Source organism: Vanellus vanellus (genome assembly GCF_965231255.1).
Source record: "Vanellus vanellus genome assembly, chromosome: 15".
In the NCBI taxonomy this organism is placed as follows: Eukaryota; Metazoa; Chordata; class Aves; order Charadriiformes; family Charadriidae; genus Vanellus; species Vanellus vanellus.
The window spans coordinates 2,972,392-2,990,993 of NC_138920.1; the positions used below are offsets into that span (position 1 = coordinate 2,972,392).

Genomic DNA, 18,602 nt, shown 5'->3' on the forward strand with positions numbered 1-18,602 from the left:
ACTAAGCTGTAGATTGTTTTGAACCAGTGGCTTTTATCAATACTGTACACAAATTTTATCAAAGAACACCACAGCTGACAAATAAAAAAACCCATTACATTGCATGTGCTGCCTGCAGTCATTGAAAGAACGTGAACTAAGGTTACCAATTATTACTGCCTGCCATGCTACACACACAAAAATACTATATTATCATAAAGAATAAACCATAACAAAGTCCAGTATCTTTATGGAGAATGACCCACAAATATGCCCCAAACACAAATACATATATACTTTCAATATGCAGAAGAGAGACTGATGAATTGAAAATCTGAAAAAGAGACCTCTCTTACTTAACCTTTATAGTAATCATCATATTCCTTACCCCGTATATAAATCTCTGATTAAATTGCTGCATGGCTCCTTGAAGCTGACTGCGCTGAAGCTGCCACTGCTCATAATTTCGGACAGACTCTAGCGTTGGTCTCTGCCACGTCGTTGTTCTAGTGAAGTGGTCAACATAATAAATTCTCCCCATGTTGTCAACTCGTCGCTCCCAGCTTTTAAAAAAATTACAAGCAACAGTTCTCAATAGCAGACAATTTTAAGGGCTCAGAAGCACTTTTAGGCAAAGAGGCATTATGCTGGTAGTGGCTACAAAGCAAGGGCTCATCAGCAGACTTTTTTTTTTTCCTTTTACCCTCGACTAAAACTACGTAAGAGCTAAAATCGTTTGAGGAGAATCACTTTTACTCTGTTGCATACTATACCAAGTTAGACTCATTCCATTTACTCTACTTTTAGGATTTTTTGAAATAGTTTAAGAGCTACACAAACCAGTCATCACTATACTGTTATCACCGTATTTATCCCGCCCAACCCAAAAGACAATAGACAGCAAAACCCCTGACAGTTTGGGATGTACAATGCAAGATTTCCTCACACACAAATTTAGCAGAAAAGGCAGGCGTGGGCATTGGGGTTTGGGTTGTTTTTTTGTTTTGGGGCTGTTTTTTTTTTTTAAAAATTGTTTTCAGTTCATATGAAATCAGTACTACTTGTAGTACTTGAGTGAAAACACTACCATTCTAAGTAAGTTTAATACACTAGTCAAACAGTGCAAAATAAACTGAGTACAACAGGTGGGTTCCCTTTCTGAGACTGCCAGTTTTTGTTCTTTAATATCAAGTTCTCTTTACTATCCCATGTTTTCACTTTGCAATTCTGTAGAGCGTGTGAACCACTTGAGTATGAACGAAGTGCAACAGAATAATTCTTATGTTTTTCTTACATTTTTCAAAAAATAAGAAACAGAACAAATGTGAACACTGCTTCCATGGAGAGACTAACATCACCGGCTGTTCTGATGCTAACAGCTGGAAAAACCTAATATCCAAAGCTGGTTTATAAGAGCACAGTAAATTAGCAGCTGGGAACCCCGAGAGAAGAGCAAAGGACTGCAAACAGTAACCTCGGGATAAAGAGCCAACCAAGGGCATTCTTACTCAAGCTGATAGTTACCTCAATGCCAAAATACTTTTCTGTGGTTTTGGTTCTCTTTTACAGTTGGGGGGGTCTATTCTCTTTAACTTTAATCTGTTTCTCTGTACTGATGCACTTGCTTCATCTTTGACAGGAAATTCAGATTCTGTTATTTTTGACATTCAACTCTTTTCCATACTATGCATTTTTGCAGAACTCCTTGGAGACAACTTGGTGCGACTGTTTGCACTGGGTTCACATTTCTATTTACAAACGTACTTTCTAGCTTTAGTAAATTGTCAGTCAATCGATTTCTGAAAAATCCAGACATATCCCAGCTCACCTTGGAGGAAGTGGCTCTGGCCGATCCCACGTTGTTCTTTTTTCAACATGATCTACATAGTATACTCGACCATGTTGGTCAACTCTTTGCTCCCAACTGAAAATAAAACAATATTTTTATCTTCCTCCAGATCAAACTACTCCAACGTCTACAACATCTACAGTATAAAGATGAGAATTGTTTGTTTTCATAAATGCTTATTTCTAAATAAAATTCTTGAAACTAACACTTGGTTCATGAGATGCACCAAAATGTTGTACAATATACAATGTTCATATTAGCACTAATTCTACATCTACTAGAAAACATAAAATGCTCTACACAACCACCTTCCACTTTCTGGGAAACAAGCTAAAATTCATGCCTACACATACAATTTTAGCAAGCAATGAAGCAAAGTTTTGTATTCAATATCAAGTATATCAATAAGCTGTTGAACAGTATCATCTGTAGAGCATAATCCCCTTTTAAAGTAACATTAGTTCAATTTAAATCCTCAAAATATGCAAATTTTCCACCAATCATATATATGCAAGGTTCATCATAAGGGCACTGGTCACACATTTTCAGTATATGCAGTATTTGGGATGCTGACTTAGCCATGTATTTGCATCAAATGTAACACTGTGGGGGAAAAAAGCATGCTAATCTGCCATTTCTGTTGAAAACAAAATGGTAAAGCAACAACCGATGTTTTCAAGACTGCTTTTATATTTCAGTTATCCTTGAGCAAGCGAGGTAATTCAGATCTCTCCTACCTTTTGGTTCAACTGCCAGCAAATTACAGCAGATATTTCATCAATTACACCATTCACATGGAGTGAGGGAAAGCAAAAGCTTCCCAAAGAGTCCAGAAACAATTTTTTTTTTTTTTTTTCAAGTTTAGATTTTAAATGCCTCTTTGAGGCAACAGACCAACCATCTGGCAAATTCTACATGTGCTGAAACACAACAGTGTGACCATGCTGCTCCCAGGAGCTGCAGTATGAAGTCCAACACTTCAGGACATATAGCAGATTGTGTACTGCAATAGCAGCTTTTCTTCTACTTATCTATACTGTATTTTACTACCTGGCTTCATTCTAATTTGAAAACAACAAGCTGTCACGCTATTTAAAACTTCTATGTTTCACTGACACGGGAATGTATGACAAGTATCAAAAATATCTGACGGATTAATTCTTTTCTTGAATAAACCATGGCTTGAAGGCCTACCAGACAAAACAGTTATGAAAACCTCCAAATTAATATCGGGGGGGATTTCTGTTATGCAGCAAAAGGCAGATGTTATGAATGCTTTATTATACCTACTGTAAGTAAAATAGAGTAAAACCAGAAATGTCAGCACAAAAAAAAAAAAAAAAAAAAATCATTAAAGTCATACCCAGGTGGAAGAGGACCTTGACTGACTGTAGTAAGTGCCTGAGGTGGAGGATTTACTGGCTGGACTTGTCTCGATACTGGAGGTGTGGTGAGCGCCGCAGTCGCAGGAGCTGTTGTTGCGGCTGCTGCCCCCTCAGGGCTCTGTTCTGAGGATGGATTTGCAGTGGTACCCGCCAGTGAGCCTGCACTGGCCCCGTCATTTTCTGTGGGTGTGGATGAAGGACCATTTACACTTGCTATGATGTCAGAGATATCAAAGACAGAAGAAAAAAAAAGCCTTTAACTGATATTTATCACCAATCTATTTCAGCAGTTGTAAATCACAAAAGTAAGCAGGCAAGACCTGGTATTTCAAAGTACACCCATCCAGCCACTTTTTACAGCTTACACAAAAACTAAAAAGCAATTTTGTTTCGCTTCATAAAAATGCTTTAATCCAAGAACTGCCATCAATGGCACAATTTTGATATTTCTGATAGAATAACTCATATATACTAAAGCAAGTTGTCTGCATTCTGTAAACATTAAATGATAATAAACAAAAAACCTACTTTCTTGCATTGGCGAATTAATTATTTTCCATTTATTATTTAGAATAATAATTTAAAAGATAATAAATAAGCATAAAAATTTCAAGAAGAGATCTGACTTTGCATGGAAATAAATTATCAGAATGGGAGGGGAATGCATACATTCTTTAAACGTTTTCAGTTTTTTCTGAATGCCATTTGGAAGGTGGGATTAAAAGTTGTATATAAATCAGGCTTTATTATTGAACTACACTGGATTAATCTTTCAAATTAATTGCTGTATCACAGTTTCCTATCCAGACTCAGCATTTATCAATCGTAATAATGAGACTACTGAAACAGATTGCAGTGTATGGGGGTAAGGGAGGTTTTTAAGTAATCAGATAAAATAAAATAAAACAAAAATCTATCCATTTCAGGTAAAAGTGTAATGAATGTTTTAAGTGGTTCTATTTCAAAGAATTTAACTAGAACAGTAGAAACCAATAACTAGTATTTCAAACCCCAATCTTATCAAATTGAGACAGTTCTGTGATTCCTTCAGCAGATTTCATCTCAAGCCCCAATCTCAGTGGAAGTCTTAGTGCAGTAGTAGCATTCACTTGTGTTCTTTTGGGACCAGCTCCACTACATGTAGCCCTATCACTGCCATCATTACTTAGCAGACATGGAAGGAAGAAATTTCTAATAATAGGAACAATGATTAAACAACCTGTACTGAACAACTGAAAGCAAGCGAAGTAATAGTCCTTCAGAAGTTATCTGCCAAAGAATTTACCGTGAAAAAACGTAATTAAAAATCAGCATCAGAAATAGCTACGTTCATTGAAAGAGCGTGCAGTTCTGGAATAAACGCCTGGCCCTAGAGTACGCACCAGCTACTGAAGTGGGTCTGCGGGGAGTGGGTGGAGGTGGTCTCGAAGGCCTGGGAGGTCTAGCAGGTTTGCAGTTTCCATTTGTGAGTAATGGAGAATCACTGCCATTAACAGTCTTGTTTTCATTGGGAGCAGCATCTTCACAGCTTTCAAGGCCGTTTGAGTTAGTCCTTTCACAGGAAAAAACAGAAAAAAGAACTGTTTTAATACTGTATGGACGACATTAAACTTTATGGAAGACAATAGAATGTAATAGTTATGACTGGGTGAGATTCTTATATTCGTAATAAACTCTTAGTATGTTTATAGAGATGTATAGGGTTTTATAATTATCTCCTGAGGTATACAAAACTTCAGGAAACTGATGAAAAGGTTGTGAAATATCCATCACTGAAATCTCCTCTTTCATTTCCCAACTCAACACACCTGCCTTTAGGCCCAGGCTCTGGATTTTGCTGCTCAGCTCTTTCCATCCATGAATTCCACTTGTCTCTAATGAGATGGGAAGCTGACTAAGACCTGAGAACAGCCTGGGTGCATTAGCTCCACAGGGCTAGCATGTGCTCAGAACACACAGAAGTTGCTTCAAGTTTTTAGAGAATGCCAACAGAAGTATTTTTAGAAATATACCAACTCTCCCCCTAAACTCAATTCTGGAAAGGGCTGGAGAATTTAGGGCTAAACGTTAAATTTCTGATCAACAGCTATGAATATGAGCTTCTCAAGAATTAAGAAACTAAATAGCAGTACTCACCCATTCTATACTGTTCAGTTACACCTAGCAGTGTATTAGTCTGATATATCTGTAGCTCCTTAAGCAGAGTTACAGGTATCTACATCTGTAATTCTAAAGCATTTTCTCTTCAGAATATGTTGAGCAAAATAAAAAGATTGTCAACTAAAATTCTAGCCAATTGGCAGGTTAAGTACTTGGGCCATCAGTAATACAACCATAGGTTATGGTTTCAGCCCAGTACCTCTAAAATGACATTGCTTTACATGTACACAAAATAAGACCTGGTAGGTAAGCCTCAGTAAATAAGTCATAGAGAACCAAGTACAATCATGTACGTTTGACCCCAATATCACTGTCAAACACACTTTGCTCTATACCAGGTGTGGTACACGTAATTCATACCATACCACACGAACCGCAAAGTAAATGCCTATGAAAGCATGTACAAATCAGTAGTGATCTGAAGTTTGTAAGAGCTATAGCCTAGGTCCTCCTCAGCCCCAGAAAGCGTGCTGATGTTGTTTGAACATTAAAGTCAAAAGTGTAATCTCTTATCTTTAGTGTATTTGACCAGTTGGCTTAAGGTATAACAATGCATATCAAAAAATTATACCACATGTAACAATAATCACTGCTAGACATGTTCCAGGTCATTTACATGATCCTCAAAATGGATCTTTAATGAACACCAAAAACCCCACTGGTTGGTACTAAAACCAAAGCAGTTTATTATTATTATACTATTACACACTCGTGCATCCTGAATGCCCAAGCATGGAAACATTCTTCTGAGCATGAAAAGGAAACAGAACAAAGAAAAAAAAACTTTCATGGGAAGACTTTAGATGTCATAGCTAAGAGAGTTACAATCTATTTTAAAAAATAGTGAAATTTAACTTAGCTAGTCCAGATGTCATCCAGGAGTGTTGTACATTGTACAGAGCCTTAAAATACTTGTAGTACTGGAAACTAAAGTGGCATGGTGCTCATTGCAGGTTAATCCACCATCAAGTATGGTCACACTTTTATCCTACCAAGCAGCAAGTTACACAATCTGATATCGACCTGAAAACACTGCAACTGCTAGATAGCTTTTGGTATCTTCTTAACAAAGCTAAATATAATTCTGATACCTCCATGCTATAAAGCAAAACAGTGTAAAAGTAACCAGTGCCATTTACTCACCAGTGGGATTTTTTTATATTATTTATTTTTTACTTTGGTTAATCACTGGAAGAAGGATGAGGAATATGAAGGGAAAAACCAAAAATCAGTCAGGTATGGAGGAAAACTAAAGCCAAAAGATGGGGCTCATATGGAAAACAATTTAATGTGTGAATGTACACCAGTACAGTATTTTTCCTCAGACCTTAACAGATACTGTTGCAGGGCAAACTCAGAAATTTTTCAATTGTCTTCTTTATAAAACATAGAATTCCTCTTTCAAAACTGCAAACACTAAAAGGCAGATAAAAAAAAAAAAAAAAAAAAAAGAGGAAACAAGTCTCACCGTGTATCATTCTTTACTTTGGAGCTATCATTCTGTGTAGGACCTTAAATATCAGAAAGAAAGAGACAACAGAAGTATAAGCAACATTCTGAATCATTCCCACAAAAAGAAGCAGTCTTTAATGCTCACATTTATTTCAAAATTGGAAGTTATACACTACACGCTGCTTATCTACTGTCTTATTTCAAAACTGTATACATTTTGCTTGTCTCTATATATGTGTGCATGTATACTTTTTTTTTTAAAACCATTACCACTGTGAGTAATATTTTCACCTTATGAAAGATATAACAGGATATCATTTAACTGTATGAATATTCCCAAACACACACAATTTAGTAACATTGTCTCCTGTCTTTGTAGCAGTATCAAGCAGTGTTCTCCATTCTTCAAGTGGAACCGGCTTTTCACGTTCTCTCCCTTTCCAATGATGACAGGCAGAGCAGGAAGGGCGACAACTTCTCTAAAGTCTTCTCTCTGGTTGGCTAGCAAGCAACCACAGGGGCTTTGTTTTCTGGGGCTCTCTAGCCTGGACCCTTCCCTTTCTCTGTAAATTATTTAGCATAAAGGCATTCAAGCAGGTACAAAATATGGCTGCACTCCAAAGAGAATTACAGCAGCTCTGCCTAGATTTGCAAACATTTTGCAACTGGTTTTTCAGCCGGCTTGGAAATATTTGCCTTTTGTAGCAGCATTTGCAATACTTGAATGTGCAGCACAAAACTGCTCGTTCATGTGGACAGCACAAACACTTTACTTTGATAGAATTAAACAATTGTCATTAACAAAGAAATCAGTTATCCATTCTGATGGGAACTACGTACAGATGTAAGCCAAAGACAAGGATGTAGGTATGTAAAGGCTTATGATAATGTGCTGTTAGTGGGCTGTGCAGTGAAGTGATTTTAATCCCAGAAACAGAAATCTTAAGTTAAAAAGCTATTCAATAAGCAATGTACTTGCCTGTAAGTACCTTCAGTCTGTACAATACGAATGTGTTAGACTACTTTAACTACTTTAACTCTTTGCTCATATGCTCCAGTCCCCTGATCATCTGGGAACCCTCTGCTGAACTTCTGGCTTGGTATGTAAAAATCTGTCTTCACCGTTGAGCCCAAAACTGTATAAAGTACTCAATTCCACGACCTGCATGCCTTTTTCTACTTGCTAGCACTTTTTTCTCAGCAGGTTAATTTCAGGAAATTGAAGGAAGCACAGATGAAACCCAAGTATTGCATAAGAGGAAAATTTGTTACTTTCACTAGGGATTTCTATCAACACACCTCAGCCCTGGTCTACAAGCCCCACACAATCCCAGCATTTGGCTTTTATTTACAAAAATATCACACACCATCAGATCATGTGTTGATCCTTTTAATAAGATGCAAAGAAAGATGGACTAAAAGCTGTAAGAAATAATGGTGACAAAGCTAGTGTGTTAATTCAGTTTTCCTGTGACACTTAGATGGAATCTCAAAGCAACTTCCTCTAGCCCTTAAAAAACCCCCAAAACCCAGAAGCCTAAAAGTTGCCAATTAATTGCCTAGCTAGTTGCTACAGCAGTCAGTCTCTCCAATGCTGCCTTCTGGAGAAATAACCTCTTATCTATTTCTACTTTGCAACGCACAATACCCTCAAAAATGCTCTGTTGCCGGTCCTGCATCAATGGAATTAAAACCCCTTACTTCTCATTTTAGTATAATTACACATTTTACATGTATTCAAGATTTTCAGTTAAAAATCATACTAGTTATCTGAAACTGAAGACAGCAACTAAAAAGAATAGTGGATCACTTGCTGCAGCACTCCAAAGGGAACAAAATCTATGAAAATATTTATTTAAATGAGATATTTTAAGAAAAATGAATATAAACCCATGTCTCCTAGTGAGCAGAATACTTATGATGATGAGATCAAACTAACTTATTTTATATTCCTTTCTGTTTATGATGTTATTAAACATTCAGGGAAGCTAGAAGCTTTCATTAAAGTTTGGGATTGCTAGATATAAGTTAGCAAAGTCCAGGAAGTAAAGATGCTGATCTTATTTTTGTTACAGTAAGGCTGAAAATCTTCACTGTGGACTGCAGCTCCACCTCAAATAAGAATGCATAAGAGTCCTTGCCTCTGCAAACAGAAAGTTATAGAAACTGCTCTTATACAATTCTTAAAACATTGCATTAAAGTTTCCAGAAAAAAAAAAAGCAGCTTTGTATACTGAATACACATAGAGGGCACATTTGAATTGAAAGTTACTTACTTCTCGTACTTGAGGCATCACCATTGGTTAGGAGCTCAGGATCTACCTGCATCCCATCTAGACAGACAGACAAATCTCCTACTACTTCTGCTGGTTCTCTGTCACCAACAAGATGCAACGTCACCACTACCTGCTCAACTGAAAAAGTACAGAAACAATGGGAGTTTATCTTACTACATGACATAAAAGTGCATTTTATTCAAAGCCAATCACAGACCACAGAGATCAAGGGGGAAAAAAAAGCCAAAACAAAACACAGAACTACAGCTCTGTCTCTCTGTAATTTTTTATGTTGTGTGGTAAAACTAATCATTTCCAGATGTCAGTAAAAAGTCATTATTTCTACAAAAAGGGGAAAACTAGAGCATAACCTTGTTGCTGCCTAAAGAAAGGATTATTAGAGCAGAGATTGAGTCTCACATTTCTGCCCAGATTTCTAAAGCAATTAATACACTCGTCCTCAAAAGCCTATTCTTAGGAAACGTACTTCACCATATTCTTCCTATAGAGCAAGGATCAATTCTATCTTCTGATTAAAATATTTCACACTGATTTAATGACATCAAGATTCACATTTAGAATGTGAAGATTTTGAATCATATCTCCAGGCCAAAAATATTTTCAGGGTAAATAACTATTTTTCAATGAAACAGAACTGTAAATAAACTTTCTTGATTAAATGGTTTGAAACAAAATCCAATGAATTACACCAGGGTGTCTGGCATCATACAGAACAATGTAGTTACACAAGGTTAATTTTCACCCAGATTCAGCAGGACAGTAACACTGTCAGGAAAACAGCTTATTACACTGCTATCAACACACTGCATTAACAATGCCCACATCTGAAAGTCTGGAAGCAACCATTTCTTTAAAGGGCAGAACATAAATATGACAGCACAAAGCTATACGCTGTAGCAACACAGATTCTGTAACGGGTGTGTAGAATTCTGTATTTCTCTTTCATGCTTCATAGGATGCATATGCTGCCTAAAGGCCAACCAAGTTCTAAGATGCATGAAATAATACAACCTATCCCTACAACATGATTTAGAACAAAAATAACTTTACTCACTTCCTGGTCTAGCACCAGGAACATATCAGAGTTTTCATTTTTAAGCTATATAAAAGGAAACACTTTTTTCTTTAATTAGGCTTTCACTCTTGCACATACTAGCAAAGTGAAAAAGACCACGTTTTCAATGACACCATAGCAGACTCTGTATAACAACAAAAAAAAAAGATTACAAGGATAAAGCAGGAGGAAACTCATAAAAGCAATCTGGAGCAACAAAAGGAATTCTTAAAGCCATCTACAGAGTTGCACACAGCACTCATTAACAGGTAATTCCTGACAAATTCTGCAGCGTTCCAAGGTATTGTTAATCTTATACTTACGTTTCATGCTGTTTGATTTCAAAGTCTCATGAATATCCAGAGCAGCACTTCCCAGAAGGACATCAGATTTTAGTGTTTGATGGCTCCAGACTCGAAAGTTTAATTTACTTACAGGAGTGACAATCCTGAAAAGAAAGTTGAGCACTGTGTAAGGGCATTTGTTACAGGGGACACGGGTACACCAAGAAATCCACTTCAACTGTCACTTAAAATTATTTAAAAACAAAGAAATAATGGTGGTAACATCAAACCATTTCTAACTATCACATTCTAGTATGTGGTCATGTTTATATGTCACGTAAATCAACACTGTTGCAAGACTTTTCATAGACTGAGTATGTTTTTTATTAGTACTATTTTAAGGGAAATATCTACAGAAAATCTACCAGCTCACAATTAGCAATCTGCAACCAGGATTAGAAAAAAAGACCGATTCTTGCAGGTTCACATTTCATGAGCTTTCAGCATCTGCGTACCTTAATGTGAGAATTTTTCACACAGAGAGGGAATACAGCAAATTTGTTTTCTGAAGACATTATCAGAAAATCTTAGGACAACCCATAAAAAGGGAAGTACTCAAATACTAAAACTTATTTCAAGTGTTTTTAGAAGATGACTGTTCCCCTAATAAGCTGGCACATACTTACATCATATTATGAAAAAGAAGCAGAAATATATAAAAAATTATTTAACATTTTACCGGTATGCTTCTGGCTTCACAATGCATTTCCTGAGAACTGAAGAAAACACTACATCTTCTTAACATTCAAAAACTTCCCTCACCATTCCCAGGAGCAGGATGTATTCCTTCTACAGTGTGCTAATTTGATTATGTCCTTGGAGAACTGGTTCCAGGTTTACTACCAGGAAAGCCCCTTATAGACCCAGCTATCACAACAGTTTCTCTTCATTCCAAATCAAGTAATTAAACAAAGAAGAGTTCAACCATTTATTTCTACCCCCTTTTCACCTCCCTGAGGCTTTTCTTAAATTTTTACTTGTTTTAGTGACACAAAAAACTGAACTTCATTCAAAGCATGGTGCTACAACCTGGAACGATGCCCTCCAGAGAACAGGCACAGTCCAAACAGCAGCAATGTAAGCCTCTACACAGTCCAAACAAGAGCCAAAGTTCTCTTGGCAAATCTTGGAGAATAAAGGAACTCTCCCAGTCATAAGAAAAACACATAAAAGCCTTTTTCCTTCTTAGAAGTATTCTGACAACAGCAGAAAGATGAGCATCACAAAATAGCTGATGCTACAATTAAGAATGGGCTCAGAACACTTTTTTTCTAGGAAGTTGCTCTTGGGGTAAAATACTCACCTGCCTGTCACGCTGTCTTGAGTTTTGAGAAGCATTACAACTGAGAAACAAATTTACGTCAGTATGAGTTGCTGATATTGTATGAACCCACTTCTGTTTTTTTTAAAAAAATCCCTAACAGCAACTTCAAAGTATTTTTTAATACTGATGTTCTTTTTATATAAGGAACATTCTAACATTTATACATATTTTTAAATTATTTTAATTGTGAGAGACAGGCATTACAAATGACTGTTTATATACTTAGTGGGTAATTTCACTTGCATATGGTTGATAAATCCAGACTTTCACAGTGAGACAATCCCTTCACAATACACAACTCCACCTAACAGACTGCTTCCTAGACGAGCAGCCCATGGTCCATACCCATTTGCAGAAGCCATTACACTTTTCCTTTTTATTCTGAATCTGAACATAAGCAACCATGTTAAAATACTTCCTAAAAGCAATTAACTTACTCCACTAAGTTCCATGTAGCATTAGTGTAATCGTCAATTAAGTTGATATGCATTGGGTGTCTCTGTTCAGCACTTACTGAACATGAGCAAAAACTGTCCATGTATTATAGCGTGGATTTGCACAGCACAAGCCACAAACATTTCAATTTAACCAAAAAAAAAAAAAAGGAAAGAACAAAGGCAGGCTTTAAAAGCTAAAAGAAAATTCTGCTCTTGCACATTCATACGTATGTAAAGCACAAAGTTTTCTTTTTTTAAAACACTTCTTTGCAGGGAAAATAAGGTAAATAGTAGTAACTAAAACTTCCTAATAATGTGAATTACAAGAAAAAAACAGGCACAAAATAGATTTTCATCAGGCAGGAACGTTCAAGGTGCCTCAAGAATAATATTCTAGTATTTAAGCACAAGCAAATGTGCAAGTGCAAGACTGACCTTTACCCCAGAGTTCCATGTGACACATTCTTAAGAGAAAACTAAATTTTATAGAAGCTGCAGACAATTTTCTGAATTTTGTAAATCTCAAAACACAAATACTGGGCCAAGCAAACATCAACAAGCTGTGTTCATCTTGAATCTAATGTTAGGCATGTACTCTGAAGGCACAAATTAATCAGGAATTTTGTACTTGCGATTGATTTTAGGCACACACAAGACAGAGCTAACTACCTGTGCTATGGCATGGTACACAACAAAGTGGTACAGAAAGAAGAGCTACACTTTTCAGCCACAGTATTTCTGAAACACCTTAACCTTAAACATGACCACAAGAATGCGCATGAGACTGTCAGTTTTAATATCAAATTACCTTACTTTCCTTACTACTCACAGAATTAAAGCTCCTTTGATATGCCACATACATTAATACAGAATATATATTTCTTCATAAGCACTTGGTCCTTTCCATAGGACATAATGCAATAGTTTGTAAATATATATTCCAGACTGTAGTATATTTGCTCCAAAAATTACATAAATATCTTCATATCATGTAACACTGAATGCCCTGCTTAAAATAAAAACACAGCTTCTTAAGTCCACTGTCAATTGCACTAATTTAGCTCAAATAAATTGGAAAACAAAACCATCAAACCTACACTGTAAGATGCTGTTTCCACTTGGGACTATTCGTATTGTTGCATTTTTCTGTCTTCTTTGACTGTCCATCTACTGAGACTTCCACATAAGGGCTAGGTCCAAACCATTTATTTTTTTCTTTTAGTTTTGCTGAAATAACTGTTAAGAAAGAGAAAAATTGCAAATAATATTTTTCAGTTGTGTGCTTCAGTATTCAAATACTATTGAAGTATCATTGATGCTTAGCATTAACGTTCAAGAAAAAAAAAAAGACATTATATGAACTAAAACGGTCTTGCATTCCAGATGGTTTTATACAATGCTATAGCTCACACAAATGCCTAAAACACGCAACAGTAGTTCTATACCTTCAGATACTATAATTAATAACAATCAGTACCAGATCCACAAAAGCGCTTAGGTGTTTGAAAGTAGAAAACATCCTCTACAAACTACTGTCTACCACCAGCCAAGAGAATCCCTGGAGTTTATTACGCTTGCTTGTTCAAAAAGCTCAATACGTGATCTGTCTTTCTCATTAAGGAATCATGGAAAACTGACACTACTTCTGGTCAAAATAACATCATTAAGAAAAAGAACTTTGTGTTAATTTTTCTGTATCAAAGCAAACTTACAGAAAAGCTAATTTAAGGGAAACTGTGTTCCAATAACTACCTATTGTTATAGAAGCAACAAAACCTGGACAGGACCTGCAGCTCTACAGCTTTGATTTGGGAGTGTAGTACAGTGTCTTGTTTGGTTGGTTTGGTTTTTTTTTTTGTTTTGTTTTTTTTTGTTTTGTTTTTTTTTTTTTTTTGTGTGGTTGTTTTGTTTTTGTCTTTTTTTTTTTTTAAAAAAAAAAAAAACAAACGCCAAAACATTCAACATCATTGACTGAAACATTCCTGTTTTTTCTGATCACTGTGGCTATGTTGCCTCCATTCAGCCAAAGAAGCCTGTGTGGGCATAAGTCTACCCCCGACACACCACAGTTGTACGAAACAGTACTTAAGACAAAGAAATTGTCATTTCCAAGTGGCCAGTGAACTTCACTCTGTTCTAACAAATGACAACTTGGTCTCCTGTGTTTTTGTCACCCACCTCAGCTGCACTACATCCTTAAAAAAAGATGACTAATTCAAGCCCATATGGCTAATCTACCTAGATTCCCTTTATAGTCTATGCTCCTTTAGAGATTTAGAGAAGTAGCTTAGTATAAACTGCTCTGAACTGCTCCCAAGGGAAACTCCTTACATATTACGGACATCTTACAGAAATTAGCTTCAGTTAGCTAGTACTAATTTTCACAAATAGCTCCCCTTCCCTTCATGTCTCCAATACTTCTATACCACAGTATCTCATGCCTCAACATCACTAGCTATCATCAAAGACATCAAGGCAGCACAAATCATCAGTCTCGTACCTACTTTCAAGTTTCTTACCAAGATAACCTGAAAGTTGATTTAAAACTAACAAAGACAGCAGAACAGGGAGGGGAGGGCATGTGGGGGGTGCTGTTTACACAAATGCCTATCAAAAGGTAACACCTGCTCGCACAGGAAATAGTTTGCTTGCAGACTGTGGCTGAACTACAGAAACTAAGAACTGTTCAAACATCTTAATAGTCTCAATTCTAAACACTGAGACATTTCTTCAACTTCACTTTCTTTATGCGAGTCACAGGCGTCTAACAGAGCAAGCCTTAGAGAGCAATCACCGCTTCAATCCTCAGCTCTGCTCTCCATGGCTATGCGGAGGATGTACCTCCTTCCAAACCTCTTCAATTTTTCTCCCCAGTATCAGCCTGTAGGGACAAGATTTCTCTTAAAGTCTCATGGCCTACTGAGAAAAAACAAGCCTGTGACCTCAGTGTGACAGCTAGAACCAGCATAACTTACTCAGTTCCAACCTCCTTTCTAGTCTAAAGCTTTCCCATCTATTTTGACAATTTTTTTCATCCCCACAATATCAACTTTGTGAAACTTCTGCATATACCCACAGATCTTCCACACTGTGGGTGCAAAATTTCCCCTCGACGCTTCTAAGCACAGATCTGCACGCATCCACAGATCTCCCATTCCCAGGATTCAACCTCTACACTTCAGTAAAAACTGTCAGAGAGCAAAAGTGAGGAAAACTTGGTAATTAAGTTTCTACTGCTGCTCTGTTGGTGAGGCACTACAAAAAGCAAAGCATGTCATGTAAATCCATTCCTATGAAATCTACAGATGCTCAGTTACAGTAATATTCTCACCAACATTTTTATTAAAGCTCCTTTACAATGGTGGCCATAAAAACGTGTAACAAGGTAGAGTCAATAAGTCCAATTTAACAAACAGCAGTTCAGATTCAGTAGCCTGAGATGTAAAAAGACTGTTAGGAGAAAGTGTTAGATTTGGTATTATGTCAAATATTAGTATCTGAAAGCAATATCGTATTACATTATTATATTTCACAGAGGACTGTTCTGTACAATTTACTTAGCAGCATTCAAGAAGTATTCCTTTTTCTAACACAAAAACCTATCATTTCAAAATGCATTTTTGATAAAATCCTGAATAAAATAGCTATATTTTTGCCAAGTAATGATGGCGTAACACCATGAATTTTATTGTGCAAATTCTCTTGGGTTTTGTACAACTCAAAACTTCCTGAAATACAGCATACTAGTAACTTCCGGTTAATTGTGGGAAAAACACTTTTACATTTCTAACCAGAAAAGATATATCCTTTCGAAAGGCTTACCAGTGATTTGAAGCTGAGATTTCATGGAAAACCCACTGGATGGTCCTGATCTGGATCCACTGCCAGCCATAATACGGGCTGGATCTTGAATCTGGATGAAGATACAATGTAAACATTTGAATCCTGAGAAAGTAAAAAAATTAAACCATCTGCTTTTTGACATGTAGATACATTATATCGCAAACAAAACCACCACACTTGTTTTCTTTCTAGTTCCTTTCCATTTCTTCAAAGTACAGAAAGTGGTTTACAAAGGGCTCAGTCTCTACGATTACATGATCTGTAAATATTCATGTTCTAGGCAAAAAAGGTCTTTTGATTTTGTCCCTTCAATTTGCCAATTAACTGAGAACGAATGATGTTCTAATCGCAAAGTTTGCTGTACCTCTTGTGTCTGAAAATATCTGCCTATTTTGATGTCGTAAGTCCTGGGTAAGAAGTTTATTTTCCCATGACAAGTATCACTTGAGTTTATAAAAAAAAAAGAAGACTACAATAAAAAAAAAAAGGTTGAAAATTACTTATTAAATTAAAAAGTTAATTCCAAATTTAAAAATACCTGCTTCTGTATGTCTTTTGTTTTCACTTGGTCTGATCAAGTCTACAGACAGAGGCTGTAATTCTACAAAGCACTTCAGTAAAAGAGGAAATCCATCACTTCTGAAATAGGGTAAGAAAACCTTCCTTTACAGCCCAACCTTCCCTCTTAGCACACCCCAGCCCTCACACCTGCGCCAGCCTGATCCTCCCAGCACCAACCAAAGCAAGCAGGCGTTCCTACTGTTCTTGAAAATTAATTCAGTTCAGTATTTGGTTTTGGGGGGCAGTGGGGAGAAAGCGGACAACGTGCATCATATAGCCTCAATATTAACAAACAGAAATGAAATGGTGTGCTATTATATTAAAAATAGACATCACTGGAAATATCCAGGTATCCCAGTCTCCTATTCATTTTTAAAACACATTTTCAGCTGACTAAACTAGGCATATATCAGTAAGTCCTGAACAGCAGATTACCCACTGGAAAATGAATGAGTTATTGAAGACTCCAAATTACCTGCTGGATACAACTTTCAGACTACTTATCCATCTCCCCCCCTCATGTTGTGTTCCCTCCTTTGTCCCATTTCCTCACTGTCTTACATGGTCATAGAATCATAGAATGGTTAGAGTTGGAAGGGACCTTGAAGATCATCCAGTTCCACCCCCTGCCCTGGGCAGGGACACCTCCCACCAGCCCAGGTTGCTCCAAGCCCCGTCCAACCTGGCCTTGAACACCCCCAGGGATGGGGCAGCCACAGCTTCTCTGGGCAACCTGTGCCAGGGGCTCACCACCCTCAGAGTGAAAAATTTCTTCCTAATATCTAATCTAAATCTCCTCTCTTTCAGTTTAAAACCATTACACCTCATCCTATGGCTCTCCTTCCTTATCAAGAGTCCCTCCCCAGCTCTCCTGGAGCCCCTTTAGGCACTGGAAGGGGCTCTAAGGTCTGCCCGGAACTTTCTCTTCTCCAGGCTGAACCCCCCCAACTCTCCCAGCCTGTCCTCTCAGCAGAGGGGCTCCAGCCCTCGCAGCATCTCCATGGCCTCCTCTGGACCCGCTCCAACAGGTCTATGTCCTTCTTATGTTGAGGCCCCCCGAGCTGGAGGCAGCAGTGCAGGGGGGTCTCCCCAGAGCACAGCAGAGGGGCAGAATCCCCTCCCTCGCCCTGCTGGGGATGCAGCCCGGGATGCCAGTGGCTTTCTGGGCTGTGAGTGCACTTTGTTGGGTCATGTTGAGCTTATCAACCAACATGCCCAAGTCCTTCTCTTCAGGGCTCTCTCAATCCATTCTCTGCCCAGCCTGTATCTGTGCTTGTGATTGTCCTGACCCCGGTGCAGGACCCTGCACTTGGTCTTGTTGATCTTCAAGAGGTTCACACAGACTAACCTCTCACGCCTGTCCATGTCCCTCTGGATGGCATCCCTTCCCTCCAGTGTGTTGACCACACCACACAGCTTAGTGTTGTTGGCAAATTTGCTGAGGGTGCAGTCATAACCTACTGCAAAACCATTCATCCCCCTATCTGTGTCTGACCTCTCTCTTTGGGGTCCCATGTGTTGCGAGGCTCAGCTGCTCTGGCCAAGGGGTTGGCTGATCAGCACACGCAAATCTCCCAAGCCCACTGCTGCACATCTTTGGTCAGTCACCAAATCTGAATCCCAAAGCAAATCAAATATCACGCGCCAGCTCTCAGGTCACTTTCTGCACACAAAAAGATTTCCAATAAGGAAAGGAACATGTTAGCTTAAGCTGCTGATATCTGTATCTTGAGTACAAAAGGCTGTATGTACGAACTTACCAACTGACAACAGCACAAGCAGTCTAAACAAGTGCGTGTCTTATCCTCTGCATGCCATGCAAACAGAACTTGTGAAAGGAGAGGAGATCTGAACATTGCAACTTTCTTTTTAGAGGCTGCAATCTGAAGCAAAAGTCTGTATATTGTGACAATTACT

At 37.8% G+C, this 18,602-nt stretch overlaps 1 protein-coding gene across 1 annotated transcript in view; it reads right to left on the reverse strand.

Moving 5' to 3' along the window:
- The window catches only part of ITCH (itchy E3 ubiquitin protein ligase), a 65,226-nt gene that overhangs the window by 21,726 nt on the left and 24,898 nt on the right, over window positions 1-18,602 (reverse strand). The window contains exons 2-10 of the mRNA XM_082491150.1: window positions 16,104-16,194; window positions 13,379-13,517; window positions 10,500-10,624; window positions 9,102-9,239; window positions 6,842-6,884; window positions 4,596-4,765; window positions 3,192-3,426; window positions 1,808-1,903; window positions 368-542 (exon numbers count right to left, since the gene is read on the reverse strand). Coding sequence (XP_082347276.1) covers window positions 368-542; window positions 1,808-1,903; window positions 3,192-3,426; window positions 4,596-4,765; window positions 6,842-6,884; window positions 9,102-9,239; window positions 10,500-10,624; window positions 13,379-13,517; window positions 16,104-16,173 — 1,191 coding nt within the window. The 5' untranslated portion in view covers window positions 16,174-16,194. The remainder of the gene's footprint in view (window positions 1-367; window positions 543-1,807; window positions 1,904-3,191; window positions 3,427-4,595; window positions 4,766-6,841; window positions 6,885-9,101; window positions 9,240-10,499; window positions 10,625-13,378; window positions 13,518-16,103; window positions 16,195-18,602) is intronic.